Source organism: Camelus bactrianus, chromosome 29 (assembly GCF_048773025.1).
Source record: "Camelus bactrianus isolate YW-2024 breed Bactrian camel chromosome 29, ASM4877302v1, whole genome shotgun sequence".
Classification (NCBI taxonomy): Eukaryota; Metazoa; Chordata; class Mammalia; order Artiodactyla; family Camelidae; genus Camelus; species Camelus bactrianus.
Genome location: NC_133567.1, coordinates 12,833,170 through 12,852,646, shown reverse-complemented (window position 1 = coordinate 12,852,646; position 19,477 = coordinate 12,833,170). Strand labels below are relative to the sequence as shown.

Below are 19,477 nucleotides of genomic sequence, written 5' to 3'. Positions count from 1 at the left end.
AGTATGATAAATAACATGGTCTCATGAAATAACTTGGCACTTTCTGAGTCTGGCCACACAGCTCAGTTTGTGTGCAGCAGGCATCCTGGTTTGCTGTATAAAGAGCAACCTGGAAAAACGGTCACAGCCTCGCTGCCATCTTCTTCTTTTCTCAGCATGAATCTTCCCTATTTCTTACTGCTAAAAAGTACCTTCCGGGCTTCGATCTACTTCTTGGACATATGACGTGTCATCAGGGTCTGTGAGAAAGGTGATGCAGAGTCATTGGAGACTTCTCTGAAGCATCAAAAATAGTCTTGTCATAATTCCCACATTTAGCAGACGTAAGTGGGAGTTAAGACTTGTCGGTTCATACCGCGAACAGCAGAATGGAAAGAAATGACTTGAGGTTACATAGTGTAACCTGAAATAAATCAAAAGGAAAATGGAGTTGAAATACTTCCTGTGTGGCTGGTTTGCTTTGCCTCCGGTGGTAGTGAGAATTTAGCATTCAGCGTTGCTTCCCTTGAGTTTTGTCAGTGTGACATTTAAAAATGTGATTCTTGGGGTTGCTGAGTGACCTGTAGCATTGTTTTTATCAAAATTGGTGGTGTTTCATCATTTAATATTTTTAGTCTTTTTTTATTTATTTTTGTTATTTCTATTTTGTCTCATCAAATCCATCGTCCTTATGATATCATCATATTAAACTCAATTATAGAAACATGATTGTTAGGTAGAGTCCAGGGAAACGTAGACTACAGATGGACTTTATTTGCCTTCATCAGAGTTGTGTGTTTTCATGCAAAATGGAAATCACTTAAACTTTCTCTCTGTTAAAGATGGGCAAATATTTAAAGTTCTGAGATAGTTTTGCAGATATGGTTAGAGCAGTAGTTCAACAGTGAATGGTTTCTTTCAAGGAGTTTCCACCCACATTTTCAAAACACTGTGCCAGGCGGGGAATGGGCCCAGTTCGCATGGGTTGACCTGAACTGAGCCCGGATTCTGGGTGGCTCCAGGTCCTGCTCTAACATGGGTCAGCTGGAGTGAGGAAGGCCTGCAGCGTCACTGGCTAAAGAAAACCTGAGAGGATTTTGCCGTTGGGCCCCCTGCTCTATATCAGGAGGTTGGGAGCAGCTCCGCCTGAAGTGGATGGAAGAGGAGAAGGAGCCAGGGGCTCTTTCCTGCTCTTCACAGTCATTTAGGGCCACTTGGATCTCAGGTGCCCCCCGCCCCACCAGAGAAATTCTCGATTTCTACACCTGCCCCAGATAGGGCAGCCGTAAGAAGTCAGGAATGACAAACATGTTAAAATGCTTCCGTGGTGGCAAAGCCTGGGGTGTGAAGGGAACTCTGACAGCCCCAGAAGTAGTCACATACCCTGGTGAGCGGCTCAGGTCCCAAGTCACAGACTCGATAGGAACCCATCCATGACTAGCCAGGTGGGCTTGTCACAGTTTGCTGCATGGCACCAAGTCTCAGTTTTGTTATCTGCAAAATGGGAACAACAGTGGTAGGTGCCCAACACTGCTGATCCCAGCCAGGGACCAAGGTGCTTGTCTGATTTACACAATTTATACAGGTATGACTAATCAGTCAAAAAACTTACCCCTTCAAGGGGACATTCACATTTTAAAGTCCAGGTCAGTCTGGTGGGCGGCTTGCGGAGGCGGCCTTCCTCAGTCACAGCCCATCTCTCCCTTCCCTCAGAAGGGGTGTTGCTGGGAGTCAGCCCTGACCCCTGGCCTGGCCTTGAGTCACTGGATCTTTTGAACAAAGAGGCATTTTCTAGGAAGACAGTGGAGTGAAGCCAGAAGTGCCTTTGGGTAGTTAAGTACAAGAGGAGAAGCTTCACTTACAGGACAGTGCGAGGAAGCAGCCCCATGTTCACCCTGCCGTCTCCAGTGGGTTTATTTGTTTGTTGTCTGGGGGCTTTCTCTTCAGAGCCAAGCGGTAGACCCAGAACAGTTCTCGAGTCAGGACTCCAACATCATGCTGGAGCAGAAGGCCTCTGTGTTCCCACAGCAGTATGCGTCTCAGGCACAGATGGCCCAGGGCAGCTACACGCCCATGCAGGACCCCAACTTTCACACCATGGGACAGCGGCCCAGTTATGCCACTCTCCGCATGCAGCCCAGACCCGGCCTGCGGCCCGCGGGCCTCGTGCAGAACCAGCCAAACCAGCTGAGGCTTCAACTGCAACATCGCCTCCAAGCACAGCAGGTGTGTTCTTGGCTGTGCCTGCGACGTCAGGGAAGGTGGGGGTGGGGGACATAGGGAAGGTAGGTTGAGGCAGAGCAACAGTGACAGGTCCTCGTGAGAGGCTTAAACCCTGTCTGTCCTTTCTAAGAGGGTGTCCGCGAGGATCACACCCTTTTCATACTCGTTCTACTTTACTTCCTTCCCGTCTTCCTCCTCTGCCAGCTCCACCCATGTAGAGCATCTCGCCTTTGATTTCCTAGCTCCATTACTTACTGATGGTCTAACCTTGAGCTCTCCGAGCCTCAATGTTTAGATCTGTAAAATGGGGTTGTTGTGCAGTCCAGGGCAATCTGGACATGTTTAAAGGTCCTAGCACAGTTTCCAGGCAAATAAAAAGATTCTAGCCCAAAGTGAGCACCCAGGACAGCAGCAGCTCAAGTCTAAGTCCTGCTTCCTGACAGCAATCATCACTCTTAACAGAATGGGGGTAGAGGGATGCTGCCTTACAGAACACCTGTTTAGCTCAAGAGAATGTGTTCTCACTAAAACAAGCCTGGACAGATTGCTGTAATACAGTAACTAATAAAGTTGTGGGCTTTTAAATCTCCTCTTTTTCCCCTCTACTTTTTTCCCAGTCTTCCTCTTGGTCTCCTTAGCTGATCATTCCACCCCGTCTCTCCCTCAGAACCAGCATGTTTTCCAAATAGTCCAGAGTAATTTCTGAGTTACAAGCAGTGGGAACCTCACTGATAACTGGCTTTATAAGGGCATTCAGCTGCAGACCCTGTGGTTTCCATACCCAACAGCATGCAGAGGTTGGGTCGGGGAGGGTGACTTCTTGAGGAAGGTGATTAGAAATAATATACGTTCTGTTTCAAAATGTATTGATTGCTATGTGTGTGCATTTAGAACCGCCAGCCACTTATGAATCAAATCAGCAATGTTTCAAATGTGAACTTGACTCTGAGGCCCGGAGTACCCACACAGGTAAGGCGCAGGCCAGCCACCTGCTTTCACTGCATCCATTTGACTCCTCTTGTCATTTCTGCTCCTTGAAAGTGACAAGGGGGGGCCACACACGTTGGTCCAGATCAGCACGCTGGGTCTGTCCTGTCACTCGGTTATCCACCTAGTCTTGCTTTGTGGCCCCCCCTCATCCGGCCATCATTGCCAGGTAACAGCCTCATTATTCACCTTGGTTGTGTTCTGCGAAGTCACTGCAAATGCCAAATTAGTGAAAGTGGAGCCATTCCTCCTAGGAGAGATAAAGGGTCAGGTCCCTTGAGCCTCTGGTCACATTTTCATCAGTGAGTCGGTGTACTTTCTGTTTGACGACACCTTGTTTAATATGTTCTGTGACTTTGTTAATACTGAACTCACGGCTAGCAGCCCCATAACTCGTGCCTGCACGCAGCTCCCGTCACACACACGTCCTCTCCGTGAGGCCCATCCCGGCCTCCCGTGCTGTGGACCCTAGACGGCACTTCAGCGCTCCTCTCAGGAGCTGTTTTCACCAGCAGAATCACCAACAAAAAGCACAACAGTGTGAAAACCCATGGAACTAAATAGTCCACCAAAAGGACACTTGTCTGCAGTGTGAGCGCTGAGACATGGTGGCGGTGTGGCCTTGTTTCCGCCTCAGGCAGGTGTGCATGCGGGCGTCCCTCACGTGCTGCTCCACACGTGTCCATAAGTGATGACAGTGCTATGAGTGTTGGTTCTGGGGTGACAAATAAATGTCAGCGGAGGGGCCAGTTCACCGATGCAGAGTCCACGAATAATGGAGGCCATTGCCAGGACCCATAACCTCGTCCTGACGGCCAGCATGGGCGCCCCTCCCGTGCTCCTGCCCAGTGTGTCCTGGCCTCTGTCACCCTCTCTGTCCCTACATTCTTTCTTCCTGCCTCTGTTCAGCCTTTTCTGAACTGCTTCAGAGCCACCTTTGGCCCAGTGATTTGGATTCCCTTTAGACTTGAGTGTCCCTTGAATGAGACTCTAAACTTGCATCCTCAAGGCTTCTGTCACACAGTCTTCTTGGAGACAGGATTGGTGCTCCTGTGGGCTCCTTCAGTTAACTGTGTCCTCACAGTGAGTCTAAAGTTAATTGATGCTAACATCCAACTTACCCGTCAGTCATTGCAGGCTTTCAGAATCACTGTCATCTCTACAGACGTAGAAGCTCACATTCTCAGCCACCAATTGTTCAACTCTAAAATGTTCTCTTTTCTTCTCCTAGTAACTTTGCACGAGACGGTGCCCTTTGCTACCCTATTGCTAACGTATGGTTTCTTTTTCAATCTTTGTATTCCTCCATGTATTGCCCCCCATTCCAGCCACCTATCAATGCCCAGATGCTGGCCCAAAGACAGAGGGAAATCCTGAACCAGCATCTTCGACAGAGACAAATGCATCAGCAGCAAGTTCAGCAGCGAACTTTGATGATGAGAGGACAGGGGTTGAACATGACGCCAAGCGTGGTGGCTCCTAGTGGTGTGCCAGCAACTCTGAGCAACCCCCGGATCCCCCAGGCAAATGCACAGCAGTTTCCATTCCCTCCGAACTACGGTACTGGACCTACACCCCCACCACCTTTCACCAGTCCTTTCTCCCCAGTGTCCCCCAGTCCTGGGTCACAGCTCCTCTCTCTCAGCTCTTTGCATGGCTCCCAGATGAACCTGGCTAACCAGGGGATGCTAGGAAACCTGGGAGGACAGTTGGGGCCTGTCAGGAGCCCCCAGGTCCAGCACGGTACCTTCCAGTCTCTCAGCTCAGGTACCACCTTTTCTCTGAGTGCGGGTCTTACTGTAAGAATGACTGAAGCAAGTGTGCATGTGTACAGTGCATCTACCACTCCTGCTTGTAAGAGTGTGTGTGTGTGTGCGTGCACGCATGCAAAGGCATATGTTTGTGAGTATCTGTAAATACAGGTACATGTGCATATATTTATATTTGAAAACCTCCGAGTCTGACTCAAATCAATAGATATATACAGAATGTTGAAAGCTACATCATTGTAAGTATTACAGATGTTGTACAAGTTTCGAAAAATGAAGACTTGCAATATTATACCGAGTCTTTAATGAATTGATAATCTTGAGAAGTGTGCACAAAACCCGCAGTGGGCGGCCTCTTAGTTTCCATCGTATTGATTTGTTGTTTAATGTCAGTCTTCAGAGATGAGCGTGCAAAGTGTGCAGTGTCATAAACATGAATATTCGTGTGCATGTCATACTCAATTAATCATTGAACTACTGATAAAAGGAAGTCCTTACATCAGCATTAATATTCAGAATGACTTTCCCCCTCTTCTACCAGAGTTCTCTATAAATAACTACCCAGTCTTTGCGGTGCTTAACTTCACGTCTCCTATTTCTTTAAGGAAACAGAAGGATAATGTGCAGCTTTTTCCTGTGTGATCTTAAGCTTTTCTTTTACAGCTGCTTTAAGTACTAATTAAATATGCATGTTTACATGTTTTCTAGGCCAAAAAGTACTTACCTTTATGTCATCCCTGAAATTGTCTAAGATGTTGCATCCTTTGTTTCCCAGCTCCTTTCTTTTTCCTTTTTGATGATTTAGAAAAAATCAGCTGAAAGTTTTTTCCTTTTAGTGTAAACGCCATGTGTACCTCTAAACTGAACAAGAAGCCTATACTGAAATTTTTTTTGTGTTCTTGCTAGTCGTGAATAGTGCTGAAGTACCACAGAACCCTTGGTAAAGACGCAAGCTAATCATGAATACAGTTACTTATTTTTTAAAATGCATTGATCTCATCATAGAATCACTTGAGTTAATTTAATAAAAAATTATTCAGATGCATTGGCTTTTTATATAATAGCAAAACTTTAATCCAGTTTAATCCTATTATAGTGACATATAAACATTTAAAGACTATTTCAGGTCAAAGAGAACTGTCCATACTTGACTCATTCTTGATTGAGAAAGGGATATGGGGAAAGAATAGTGTTTCCTCTCTCCACCTCTAGTCGTGGTTACTGAGGTTCCTAGACACCCCTTTCATTACTGGAGAGAACCCACTATATGGAGTTTTTTTCTTCATGTATGTGTGTAATTTACCAGCACGTGATCAGGTGCTTGAAAGTAATTCTCTTTGTGTATTTAATCTGAATGTTCTTTTTTCCCCGCCGTCTCTACAGTAAAGCTAACAGTCTCCCCTGGATTTCTGTTCTGTCTTTTAAGGAATAAGTCAGCAGCCTGACCCAGGCTTCACTGGGGCCACAGCCCCCCAGAGCCCTCTGATGTCGCCCAGAATGGCACACACCCAGAGCCCCATGATGCAGCAGTCCCAGGCTAACCCGGCCTACCAGGCCTCCTCGGACATGAACGGGTGGGCCCAGGGCAGCATGGGTGGAAGCAGGTACGCCGCTGTTCTGTGTCTTTCTAGTAGAAATGATCACTAGGGAATCTCTACAGACCACCTGTCTCTCTTCTGTATTTTCCCTCTTTGCTCAAGGGAGCAATACCAAGTAAACTGCTGAGCAAGCCATTTTACTTTTCCTAGGGCAGAAGTTACCAGAATTTACAAAACCTTGGCACAATATTTTATTCCTTGGGGGTAAAAGGAACTCTCCCTTAAGAAGGTAGCACCCCCGCCAGTTTATGACGGCAACTGCTGTGGGAGGTGGGGGCCTAGGAGCTGCCCTCCATCAGTACGTGTAACAAAAGCAGACTTGAAAGTGGGAGACATCCTTCCAGACCTTCACAGTGATTTTAGGAGCAGGTGAAGGGTGTGAGGGCCCTACAGCTTCACTGAGCACCTCCCCTGCTGGTTCTGACCTCACCCCCTCCCGCCCTCCCCACCCTGGGTTCCTTCAGCCTGAGAAACAGGTGCTCAGCACTGCCTGCCTGGTGGCCCTGGGGCTCTAACATTTTAATCTTCACTGTGTTCCCAGCATGTTTTCGCAACAGTCCCCTCCCCACTTTGGACAGCAAGCGAACACCAGCATGTACAACAACATGAACATCAACGTGTCCATGGCGACCAACACGGGTGGCATGAGCAGCATGAACCAGATGACAGGGCAGATCAGCATGACCTCAGTGACCTCCGTGCCTACGTCGGGGCTGTCCTCCATGGGTCCCGAGCAGGTGAGCCCCCAGGCAGAAGCCGTCCTTGGTCTTCCGATTGTCACTTTTTGTCTATTTCTGCATGGAATGGATCTTTCCATGTATTTAACATCTGCCATCAACTCCCACATTTATTTTGAAGAGTGTTTTTTCACCTTACTTGTGTTGGTGTGATTAACAGAAATACTTGTCAATGATGAAATAAACATGAAAGGATCCCTGACTGCTCAAAAACTTTTACTTAATTTTGTCATTTAAATTTTTCTCTCACTTGAGGGTTTTAGCAGTATCTAAGATGACTCAAAAAGTGGGATAGTGAAATGTGCTTTTTTAAAAAGTTAATTTTGGATTTTTTGTGTAAGAACTTTTTTTTTTAAACGTAAAACCAGATGAAAAGCAAAGGCCAAACTACCTGCCATCCAATTAGCTTTATTAAAGGTGATGGTTCACCTGTGCAGGGAGACTGACACAATATCCCAGAACCATTCTTTATTATCTTTGGATTGTGGATGCTATGGGGTTTTTTTTCCCCCAGTCCTTTTTTTTTTTTTTTTAATAATTCTGTTTTGTGTTTAATACTGAATGATTCTGCCATCTATAAGTACATGCGAGCTTCACTGGGGTGGCAGAGAGACTCAAACATTTGGTATCTCAGCCTAGAATTCAGAAATTGTGATGGGCTGATCCAGAGGTACAGATATTGGTTAATTTTTTTTTACCTGTATTAAAGATCTTATTTTTAAAGGGCACAAAATGCTTGGCATTCTGCTTCCTCAGTAGTTCATGCAAAGTACTGACATGGCAGAGGCTGTGAATCATATTTCAAATCTGGAGAAATTGAGGCTTGGAAAGTTTAAACAACCAGTAAGTCATTGACAGCACTGTAAATTTGTTAGGTCATGATTGTGATAATGGCAAAAGAGTGAAAGTTTAATGAGGTCTATTTAATCCTGATGTTGGTAAACCACAATTTGCTTGAAAATTTACTAAATTTTACAATGCCTCGGTGTTTTATTCTATAAAAAGATGATTGAGAAAAATGCATAGTCAGGGGGAGAGTATAGCTCAGTGGAAGAGTGTAGGCTTAGCATGCACGGGGTCCTGGGTTCTATCCCCAGTACCTCTGTTAAATAAATTAATTAAATAAACTTAATTACCTCCAAAAAGAATAAAGTAATTTTTTTAAATGTGCAGTGATGCATGAGAAAATTTAAAGCCCTTTGCAATTTAAGGAGTCCATACATGTGTGTAATAATTTGTACTTCTCTTGTTGAATTAAGGGTGGCTAAATACTTGTTTAAATTAAACAAAAACTGAAGAAACAGACCTTCCATCTTTTCAGTGGAGAGAATACAGTATGGACATTGAATTTCCCACAAAAATGGGCCACTGGTAGTTTCCGATTTGCTAGTAGGGAAAGTGTCATTTGTAAAAGAAATACCCAAATATTAATGAATAGTTCACTTGGAGAAGATTCACAAGATCCTGCCTGGTTTTGGGTATTCACACCTGCTCTTGCTAATCAGTAACTTGCCTAAAGTAACAGGTATCTGGAGTCATTAGTCTCATTTGCACTCAAAAAGGTGAACATGTTAAGGCATAAGAATGTTTCTAACATCATCTCTGTTGAATTTCTGTACAGAATGCAAATCAGATTTCATTTTGAAGGCATCTAGTGTATTATAAGTATTTTCACGTTCCTCCCCTCTCCCTCCAAAATATACACATGGGAGAGTAGATAAGGGATATAGCCATTTTCCCACAGTACTTTTTCCCCATAATTCTACTCCTGAAAACAGGTGGTCAGGGGTTGGTTGTTTCCCAGTACACTCCCAGGTGTCCCACCAAATGAAGCCACTGTCCTGCCCTGTCGCCCTCAGGTTAACGATCCTGCTCTGAGGGGAGGCAGCCTTTTCCCAAACCAGCTGCCCGGGATGGACATGATTAAGCAGGAGGGAGACGCATCACGGGTAAGAAACAACCAGAGACATAAATACCAGTATATGGTAGCAAAGTGGATGTGAACGTCTCATGGACCAAAATTGGCACCGATATGTTGTCAGCCTGTAGATTGAAAAGAGTTGCAAAATACTTGAGTTTGGTTTTTTTTTTTTTTTTTTTAGTATCTTCTCATTTTATCTGGCATGCGGTGGTTTTTCTGTGAATAATTATTTCTTTAATAAGCTCATTTTAATTGAGCTGATGGTGGTGTAGGAATTAAGAACACTAATTTTGCCCTGGCATGAAACTATTCTAGAGCAAAGCAAAAAAAAAAAAAAAGTAGCAAAGAATTAATCATGTTAGGGCACACTTTGGTTTATTTTTGCATTTTCTGAATCATGTTTGATTTTCAGTAGGATGAAGAGGGTCTAACTTGTAATTGCTCTCTCTCCTTTAAGTTTTGTCTTTCTAAGGATTCTTCTGTATTTCATTTTATTTAGGCAAGAATCTTGTAAACGTTATTTGCTTATTACCTTAAACACTTGTTCTAAGAAGACTGGTACTATGTTCAACCAAACCTTGAAACAGTAGAATAGTCAGTACCTAGAACCCAGCTAAGCTGTGAGCCTGGCGGCAGACCTGTTACAGAGAAGGCCCTGAGCAACTTGGCACCCGGGTGGAGGGGGCTGTGGGGCCCTCTTAAGGCAGGGGTATTATCCCTAGCAGTAGACGGCTCTTCTAAAGTAAAAGTTCTCCCTCGATGGAGAAAATGTAAGGTCAATGTTGAATTTCCTACCAAAAAAGGGGGGATCGTGGGTCATTTTGTTTATATTAGCATTCATGTTTAAAAAGTAATAAAGTTGAATCCAGATTTAACCACAGTGTGTGGATTTTTCTCAGCGTGGTTTGCCTTGTTTGAAGAAGCACAGACTCGCGTGGCAGTGGGTGGGGTCCTGTAGGTGAAGACAGAGTGAGCACTTCATCTGCACAGTTAACGTACTGATCCAGTGAGCCTAACTAACTGAAAATGGAATACATTTTATACTGACCATGTGTTTAGACTCCAAATGTGCCACCATGTGTTTAGACTCCAAATGTGCCATCAATTAAGGTCTGAAGCCCCCTTGAGGACCAGCATCTTCCCTGCCACCAGTCCTGTCCTCCCCTCCACGGCACCCACATGGGCAGTGGCCGCCAGACTCAGTGACGGCTCATGTGCACAGAGCAGAGGCTGGAAACCTAGGGTGCACTTCTCAGAGGAACGATGTGGTTTATGGGCTCCCACGGGGGATGGCTCATTTTAACCCAGAAGTGCTGGGCACCTAACCTCTGAGTAGTGTCTCTATGGGGGCAAAAAATGGATTTAGGGGGCCAGGCTTACATTTCCCACTTCGGGAAATGTGCTGGCCAGGGCTCTGGGGAAGCACCTGGTGGGGGAGGCCCTCGGAAGCACTGCCCGGGCCAGGCCAGCAGCCCAGCCTTCACTCCTGTCTCCTCAGAGCCCCAGAAAGTAACTCACCTTGTGTCCTTTCTTCTGCTGCCACTTACCTCCAAGAAGGGAAGTAAAGACACGCAGGTGGCCCATTGCCTGCCTTTTATTTATTTTTTCCTGACTGACCATTTATTTTTTAATTATTTATTGTATTATTTTATTATTGTTATTTTTGGCAGGTGGGAGGTGATTCAATTTTATTATTTATTTTTAGATGGGGCATTGGAGGTTGAACTCAGGGCCTTGTGCATGCTACTAAGCTCGTGCTCTACCACTTGAGCAATACCCTCCCCACTTCATCTGCCTTTTAAACAGTTACAGAAACAACCAGCCTGTGTTGAGCATGAACCACAGGCCTGATTCTCTGCCAAGAGCTGTATGTGGAGGAGCTCATTTAAACCACTCCCCAGCCGCATCCTAGGACCACTGTTTTTGAGGGTTTAATGACTTGCCCAAGGTCCCGCCGCCCCAGGAAGGAAACCCAGGCAGGACGAGCCCTGAATGTGCACTCTTAGCTCCCCCTGCGCACTACTGCCTACATCCCCGATGGGAGCCCAGGGCTCTCGGGAGAATTTTCAAAGGGTTTTATGCAGGTAACACTGGAAAAGGCCACAAAGGAACAAGTGACTGCCTTCTTTGGTGTCGTTCCTTTCTCTCTGTATAGATCGTAAAGGGAAGAAGAGACACTCGTGTATCCTCTGGAACAGGCAGTGACGCCCGAGCTCCCTGTTGAGTAGAGTCCTCCCTCAGGCACGGGTGCCCCATCTCAGCATGGAGGAACCCTCGCAAGCAAGGACAGGGCACCACCTTTCATACTCTGATGCACCAGGGACCTAGGCATTTAGGCCTCCCCCACATTTTTAGATGAGAGACCGAACCTGTGACTCACCCCAGGTCAAACAGCTAATCGTGGTGGAATATGCTGGAGGCAAGAAGGGGGGCCACCCCGAGCAGCACCACAGAGGGGCACAGACCTTCCAAGTTGGCTGGACTGATCGGCACAGGGCAGGGGCAGAGATGTGGGCAAGGTGGGTCGGCAGAACCAGGTGTTCACTGCACGCACACCCGGGTGCCGACGGGTACCTGGGAACCTGACCTGGAAAGATTAGCATTAGGATCACAAAAAGCAACTTGCACAGTAGCATATAGTGTTTTCTCCATCCAAAGTGCCTTTCGGGATCTGTGGTGAGAATTCTGTTATCCCCTAGTCCGAGCCATTTATACCTCTCCCTGTGTTTTCTAGTCCCCCCGCCTGCATCTGGCTCTGCATCATGCTGAATGTTAAGGCTAGAGAACGTCCGTCTCAGACACTCTCGTTCCTTCAGAGAATAATCTGTATGGTGTATCCCTTCGAATCCATGGGTAATAACTGGAAATCACTCTGCATCTGTCACCGTCCCACTGACGTGTGCACGGAGAGGGGTTCTGTCATCGTCATCTTCTGTGTCTCTGCCATGTACTCTGCTGCTGTGAATCTGAAAGGAACTCTTTTCAGAATTTTTATTGGCAACCAGGTTCTCTTTGAACTGAAAACCACTGTGATCCATTACTAATTGAATCTGTGCTCCATTTATCTTGAAATGGAGATTAAAATTGTATCTTGCTTTAAGCAGAGCTAGAATATACAACCAGGGATTTACTAAAAACTAGAGAAGGGCAGATATTTTACTTAACCTAAAGGTTCTTCCTTTTACAAGGATTTAGTAGCCTTTGTTTTACATATATTTAAATATATGAAAATTGAGTTTACTGCTCAGCCACATGGCTCTTGTATAAAGTATAGTTGTAATTACTTCTATTTACTAGCATCTTAGAAATTGAATGCTAAGTAGAATCGGCTTTGAGTTGATGACGACGGTGACAGTTACTGAGCGCTTATTCTGCCCCCGGAACTACTTGAGTGGTTTTGTTTAATGCCCACAACAGCCCTAAGGAGTGTCAGCTACAGAAAGATTAAGTGACTGGCTGCCAGTGCGTGTAGATGTCAATCACGGGAAGAATACTGCCTTGGAGTTTCCACAGACACCTCTGCATCTCAATAGACTTTTTTTCCAGACTAACTGGAAAACTGAGGAGCTTTTTTTTATATTTCAACCAGAGCTGTGGGGTGTTTCCATGTAAAATCATACAAGGGACGACAAACTAGGAACAAATACGTTACTGAACTTTACGTTATAGGGGAAAGCACATTAAGTTTTCTTCTCTAGGAGGAAGTGTAATCAGGTTTCTTAAGCTTGGGAGAGCTGTGCACATGACCAGGACTCTGATTCCACCCGGGAACGCTAACTCTGATCTGGCAAGTCTCCCCAGATCCCCTCTCAGGGCGCTTTGGTGAAATGGATTACTTGGGGCTTACTTCCTCTCTCATCTTCCTTAAACTAGAAAATCTCTAATGGCCCTGATTCGCTAGAATTCTGTGTCTGAATATCTAAATCCCAGATGCAATCATATTATGTTCCTGCAGCAACCAGTACTTTTCCTCACATAACTCAGATCACAGAGTTATTTGTCTGCCTGGCCTGTTCAGGACCGTTTTGATAGCAGTGACTGGAAATATCTTACTACGGTTTCTATTCCCAGCATCCGGTACAGAGTTAATATTGATTAATTAATATTTGCTCAGTGAATGACTCTTGAGGGGAGGATAGCCAATAGCCAGAGAAAAGCATGGGCAGATCTACTTACACCAACCAAGGAAGCACCTCCCCGTGACTCTCGCTTGTGTGGTCATTCAGATCATTGGCATTAGCAGTCAGAAGCTGACAGTAGCTCCCTAAAGTCAAAACCCCAGGCTTCTCCACTTGCTGAAGCCAGCGAGAACACACCCCACTGTGCACAGGAGTGCGGCAGTGAGGGAGCGTCGGGAGGGGACGTTTTACAGGGAAGTGGGTTTGCACTGGATGATTTTGAGGAAGGACTGGGAAAACAGTGACCACTTCTGGATTGGATGCTGTCAAAGAGCAAAGGCAATTCAGCAACTGGGTATCTTGGGTCTTGTGGTAATCTCTGTTACGTGGTCACCAGTACAGGAGTGCAGTCACTCCGAAGGGTTGATCTGTGAGCCATTGCAGTCTGGGGCCTTCAGAGTAGCGCGCAGGATCTCCTGGCCTTGGGCACCGTTCTCTGTGTTCAGTTAGGAGCAGTGCCATCTGCTCATCTGCATCAAAATCAAGTGTACTTCATCGGGACGCAGCTTTGTGACTGGCATTATTTAAAACGGCCACGTGTTCTACTGTTTTTGTGATGGACTTTATGATGGTTTTACCAAAAGTTCGGAGACACTACACCACTTCCTCTTTGTTTCCTGCAGAAATACTGCTGACACGGAAGGGAGCTGGTTGCCTCTTTCTTCAGCTGATTGGGCTCACGTGCTCAAAACGCTTACCAGTCTGGAGAGCTGCGTCTATTTGTTTTGACCCAACTGACCTGCCATCCAGTCCTGCCAGAGCGAGAGGGGCCAACGGCCTGGGCCCTGGCCGCAGGGTGGACCCCCGGCTGCTGCAGGAGGAGCGGCCTTGTGTGCTGACGGCCTGCAGCCCACGCCCGGACGGTCGCTCCGTCTGTTCACTGCATTCACCTTAGTGCAACTTAGATCTCTCCTGCCAAGTACATGTTGACAGGCAAACTCCATACCCGTGTCAGATTGAATGTATCTAAATGTATGTGTTTAAGGAAAACACCCATGCTCTTGTTCTGTTCCTGCCTGGTTCCAGATACTGGTTTCTTGCTTTGTTTCCCCTGGCTAACCAGTCCAGTACAAAAGATTAAAATTCCATCTGGGGGAAGGAAACAAATTTTAAAAAAAGGTGTTTTAAGCTAAGCCTGCCTTTGGGATGAAAGCAGGGCAGACGCACAGACCGCGCTGTGTGTACAGAGACAGCGCCGCGCAAAGACCATAGATGTATCTTTGTGAAAGCACTCGAGACCCTGTTGGAAAGAGCTTCCAGTTACTGAACAGATGAAAAGGAGCCTGTGGGAGGGCTGTTAATATAAACAAGTACTTTCCCCCGCCTTTTTTTTTTTTTTCTTTTGTTCAAACCAAATGAGCTCACCCAGATCATGAATCGAGAAGAGATACTTTTCATTTCCAAATTCAGTTCCTTTTAGATTGATCAGACAGACAGCTCGAATCAGCCCCTCCTCTTCCATCTGATCCCACCTCTGCCCTTCCCCAGTTCTCCCCGCTTTCATTCTTTTTTTTTTAAATAAAAGCAACAGAAACCAGGTAATCCCATTATTTCCTGACATGTTTTGCCAGCCCCTTACCAATTGCTCACTATTAAATTTCAGAAAAATATATTTACTGGCAAGGAGAGGAACAGAGTTAGGACTTGATACCCAGCACACCGGGGACACCTGCTTTGGAGGCATGTTACTCGATTCCCCAGCAACACTGGCCTACAAAACGGGAGAAGATAATAGTGTGCTTCAAATTGACAGCAGATATCACGACAGATTTAACCTCCACCATGTGTTTTTTATTTTGTTTTTTAGCAGTGCTGACTAAGCCGAAGTTTTGTAAGGTACATAAAATCCAATTTATATGTAAACAAGCAATAATTTAAGTTGAGAACTTAAGTGTTTTAATTGTATCATTTTTGTGAGGTATACATATTGTGGAATTGACTCAAAAATGAGGTACTTCAGTATTAAAATTAGATATCTTAATAGCAACGTCTCCTAAAGGTGTTTTGTAAAGGATCTCAATGCCTTGATTAGACCTAATTTGTAGACTTAAGACTTTTTATTTTCTAAACCTTGTGATTCTGCTCATAAATCATTTATCTAATCTGTATGATATGCAGCCGCTGTAGGAACCGATTCTTGATTTTTATATGTTTATATTCTTTCTTAATGAACCTTAGGAAGACTACATGTTACTAAAAAGCAGGCCACTTTTACGGTTGTTTTTCTTGCCCACTCTGGTAGGGGAATAATCTTTTCTTAATTGGCATCAGTTTCAGACAGCTGGAATACCAAGAAACTGGTGACCTTTTTTGAGCTATGTCTCCCCAACTCCTGATACACATACTTTCTTACCTAAATTTCAGAGTGATGTCTTTTTGATGTCCAACAAGCAAAGCTTTTTATATCTCATTAGCCAGGCTTTTTAGGAACAGAGAGGTTTTTCCTTGAACTTTGATGATTTTGTGGCAGGGTGAAAAGCATACCGACTAGCCCTGTTTGTATCTGTGTGTGTGTGTGTCCAGACTGTGGAAGGATAGAAAGAGACAGTGCCCAAAGATAAACAGGAAGGAGACAGTCTGAAAGTGTTGCTCCACACTAAAGACATTTTCTGGAAATTTGCATTTTGATACTTTTTTCCACTTGAGGGGGGTCTCGCTACAGGGAAGTGGCCAAGGAACAGCACTTCTCAGGGGCCACCAGTTCACATGTCCCCCTCGAAAGGCTCTACTTTTCTCAACCAGACCATTGGGTTGCCCAACTGTGATGGGAAGAAACAAGCAGATGTCGGCCCGGAACTCCAGTCCTCGTTGGTGCGATGGGCTGGTGATCTACGCCATTTAATGTGACCGGTTTCAAGTTTTTAGAAACATGTGAATTAGAATGACTTTAATGTCACACAGCACAAAAGAGAAAGGGAGTTTAAACTGGATTTGTTTGTTTGTTTTGTTTTAAGTCCCTTTTCACTGTCACACTGTCCCCAAATATCTGTGTACCTTTTTTATTGTTTCTCCACCCGCCCACTGTGTTTTCATGTCAGTCCCAATTTGGACAAATCTGCAAACCTGGGATACTGGTAGTTTAGAATAATTCATGGTCATTACTGTTTTAAAGAAAAAGAGATTGTCAGTTCTCTTATGGCTCAGAGCAGGTAAAAGGGATTTTGCTTTACATCCAATTAAGAGTCAGTGACGGACTCCTGGCCATACTGATCCCTGTAGAAGCAAAAGCCAAATGGACCGCTCATTATCAGTATTTCTCACACTGAACACAATAAACTTGTTAGACTGAGTACTTGGTTTTTGTTTAACAGAACAAATAATCAGTGTTTTACTTATATTAATAAATGTGAAAAACACATAATGTGAAAAGTATACATTCATTAACTTGGTTGTAAAACTCATTTAAGTGTTCATGTAATGTGGTAAGTTTAAAAAGTGACGTGAGCTGTTTTCCCTGCAACGAATTCGTTTGACTCGAAGATTCAAAACACCCCCTCCCACGTGTATCTCTTACGGCCTGTACCAACTGAAAGCAATGTTTTTGCAGTTTATATAATGCGGTTTTTAATCTGTGTTTAAAAATGGAGTTCATATGGGCTTAACACATGAAACGAGTGGCACAGACCCACTTGCAGAACCCAAAGATACACAATCAATTTTGAAATGCAACTTAAGCCATTAATTGTTGGTGTGAATTTAAAATTTTCTAGTATTTGTATGGTAGTATGCTGCCTAGGAGCAAAAGCATTCTCTGCACAAAAGAAAATTACTGTAGCGGCTTCGATTTTCATTAGAATTTTCTCCCTGGTGTTTCTTTATAGACTGAAACAAAATCTTTTAAGTTTCTTACTACAGGTAAAAGCTATGTGCAAGAACCTCAAAATGCTAAAATCTAGCATAATGCCTTAGATCTGTTTTTAAGTCTTGTATATTCCTACATAGCTGTCCAATGTATTATATTTGTATAGTGAATTGTGTACAATTTTTTGAATAAGTGCATCATCACTTAACCTTTATGTTGTTGAACAGTGATGATGAGACATTTCTTCAAACATTTAACTGTCATTTTTTTTTCTTATGCCATTTGTGGGTTTTATTTGTACAGTTCCTCATGAAGTTGCATCTGAGATGTGTGTATATGAAAAGATTATACAAGGGTAAAATTAAGCAATATATTACCTATGGTTCTTCAGGAGAAAGCTTACAGTGTTTCAGGTTGTGATTTATTTTCAAAATGGAGTTGACTCCGGACATCACTTTGTTCAGCTGCATTGATGTTTGTATTTCTAGTGTGAGCAGTTTATGCAAAGGTAGATATATTCAGAGAAATTTTAAATACATTTATGCAAGTTAATATTGCTTTGCTGATGCTATTTGCTTATTTGATGTTAAATAATGCTATTGTAAATAAAGAATTCTGTTGTTATTGCATCATTTAATAAATTTTAATGCCTTCGGGTTTTACATGGCTTTGGAGATTTTCACGTGTTTATATTGTGTCTTCATTCATAACTGCAGTTAAATATAAAATTACCTGACTTATAATTTTATAATTTCTTTTTCTTTTTTATGGAGGTACTGGGGATTGAACCTGGGACCTCTTGGCATGCTGCACGTGCATGCTACCACTGAGCTATACCCACCCCCCCCTTAATAATTTCTTACATTTATACAATAGTAGATACTGTTCCCAGCACATTAACTTTTATTCTCCCAATGACCCATTTTCTAGGTTTTCAGTTTGAAGCCAAGAGGGGTATGTCTGCTTAAGATTACCGAACAGCTTAATGGCAAATACAGGTCGAATCTAGGGCCACTGAGTCCTAATGGTGTTACCACCTCCAGACACTTCTCCAAAACACACTTAACGAGAATCACACGGACTTCTGACTGACCTATGAAAGTTACACTTAACACATTAGAACAATCATGATGGTTCTGATAGATGGACTTAATGCTTGATAGACAAGGCAAGTACAATACTTAAAACCCGGGTCATTAACTACATGAATCATTGTAATGAAGACAATCTGGAATCGTATTTTTTAAATATATGAAAAAATTAGTGATTAGAAAATCCTATCTAGACGATTAACTATGCTAGCAAATTAGAGGACAGGGAAATTATTAACTTAATAGATGCCATTTGATAAATGTGCATAGGATCAATTTCAGCCCCCATTCATGAGAAAACCTCAAGGAAAAATAAAACCTCCAGGCAAAGTAAAGTTTCTAAAGTTATTCAAAGTTATCTGATAGAATCCCACTGTGATACGTCCACTTCGTGGTGATATATTAAAAAAATTAAAGTCAGACAAAATAAGGAGGCCCACTCCACTATCCATGCTGGTGGAATACAAGAGGTAGAACATTCCAGCCAATCTGACCGTCTATAGAGAAAGCCCCAGTGAATCTACTGACCAGCTCTTGGAGTGAGTCAAAAAGCTCAGATGGTTAGAATATACAAACATCAACAACTTCCGTTCACACTAGTAACCAATTAGTTCCAAGACAGGAGTGAGGCCTCTGGGGTCCCAGGCTACCCACTACCCCCTCCTGAGCGGGGCCTTGGGAACACCCTGTGTTGGCAATACAGAGGACCAAGCCCGTCTCACAGCCCAGGTGCTGGGTCCTCTGCGGGCCCCACACTCTTGGGATCGCACCCCATATTCTGCAGGTCCATCCTGCAGTGTCCTTCCTGCCACAGGAGCAGAGACCACCCTGCAAGCAGCCCCCTCCCAAACCAGCACACAGAGTGAGTGGGAGCAGGGACACCAGAGGAATTTCACTCAGACACCAGCGTCCCAGGGGTGCCAGCAAGGACACAGACAAGGCAGAGCCCAAGAGATGGGACCAGAGGGCCCCCCTGGGTGGCTGGTCGGGTCCTGGCTCATCTGCCCCTCATACACCCTCTCTCTAAATGCTGCTTGTTCAGATGCAAACAGGCAGAGCTCCAGACTGAAAGTCAGCTCTGCCCGAATGCCCTGTTGGCAAACACCGCAGGAGTCCACTCAAGTGCAGGCCCTGGAGTTGACAACTTACAGACCAAAGTGGCCATCAGGGCCGGGGCTGCGGGAAAGGGTGG

General features: G+C 44.4%; 1 protein-coding gene across 11 annotated transcripts in view; it reads left to right on the top strand.

Moving 5' to 3' along the window:
• NCOA2 (nuclear receptor coactivator 2) overlaps nt 1-17,868 on the top strand; it is a 227,431-nt gene extending 209,563 nt beyond the window's left edge. For 8 of the 11 annotated variants that reach the window (XM_074354942.1, XM_074354936.1, XM_074354933.1 and 5 more), the window contains 6 exons: nt 1,927-2,205; nt 3,094-3,171; nt 4,518-4,749; nt 6,385-6,562; nt 7,098-7,293; nt 9,153-10,089. In XM_074354942.1, coding sequence (XP_074211043.1) covers nt 1,927-2,205; nt 3,094-3,171; nt 4,518-4,749; nt 6,385-6,562; nt 7,098-7,293; nt 9,153-9,296 — 1,107 coding nt within the window. In that variant the 3' untranslated portion in view covers nt 9,297-10,089. Of the gene's footprint in view, nt 1-1,926; nt 2,206-3,093; nt 3,172-4,517; nt 4,750-6,384; nt 6,563-7,097; nt 7,294-9,152; nt 10,090-14,015 lie in introns of those variants that run through there. The other 3 variants (XM_074354938.1, XM_074354941.1, XM_074354940.1) reach the window with 3 other exon arrangements.
• The last annotated feature ends 1,609 nt before the right edge of the window (nt 17,869-19,477 follow it).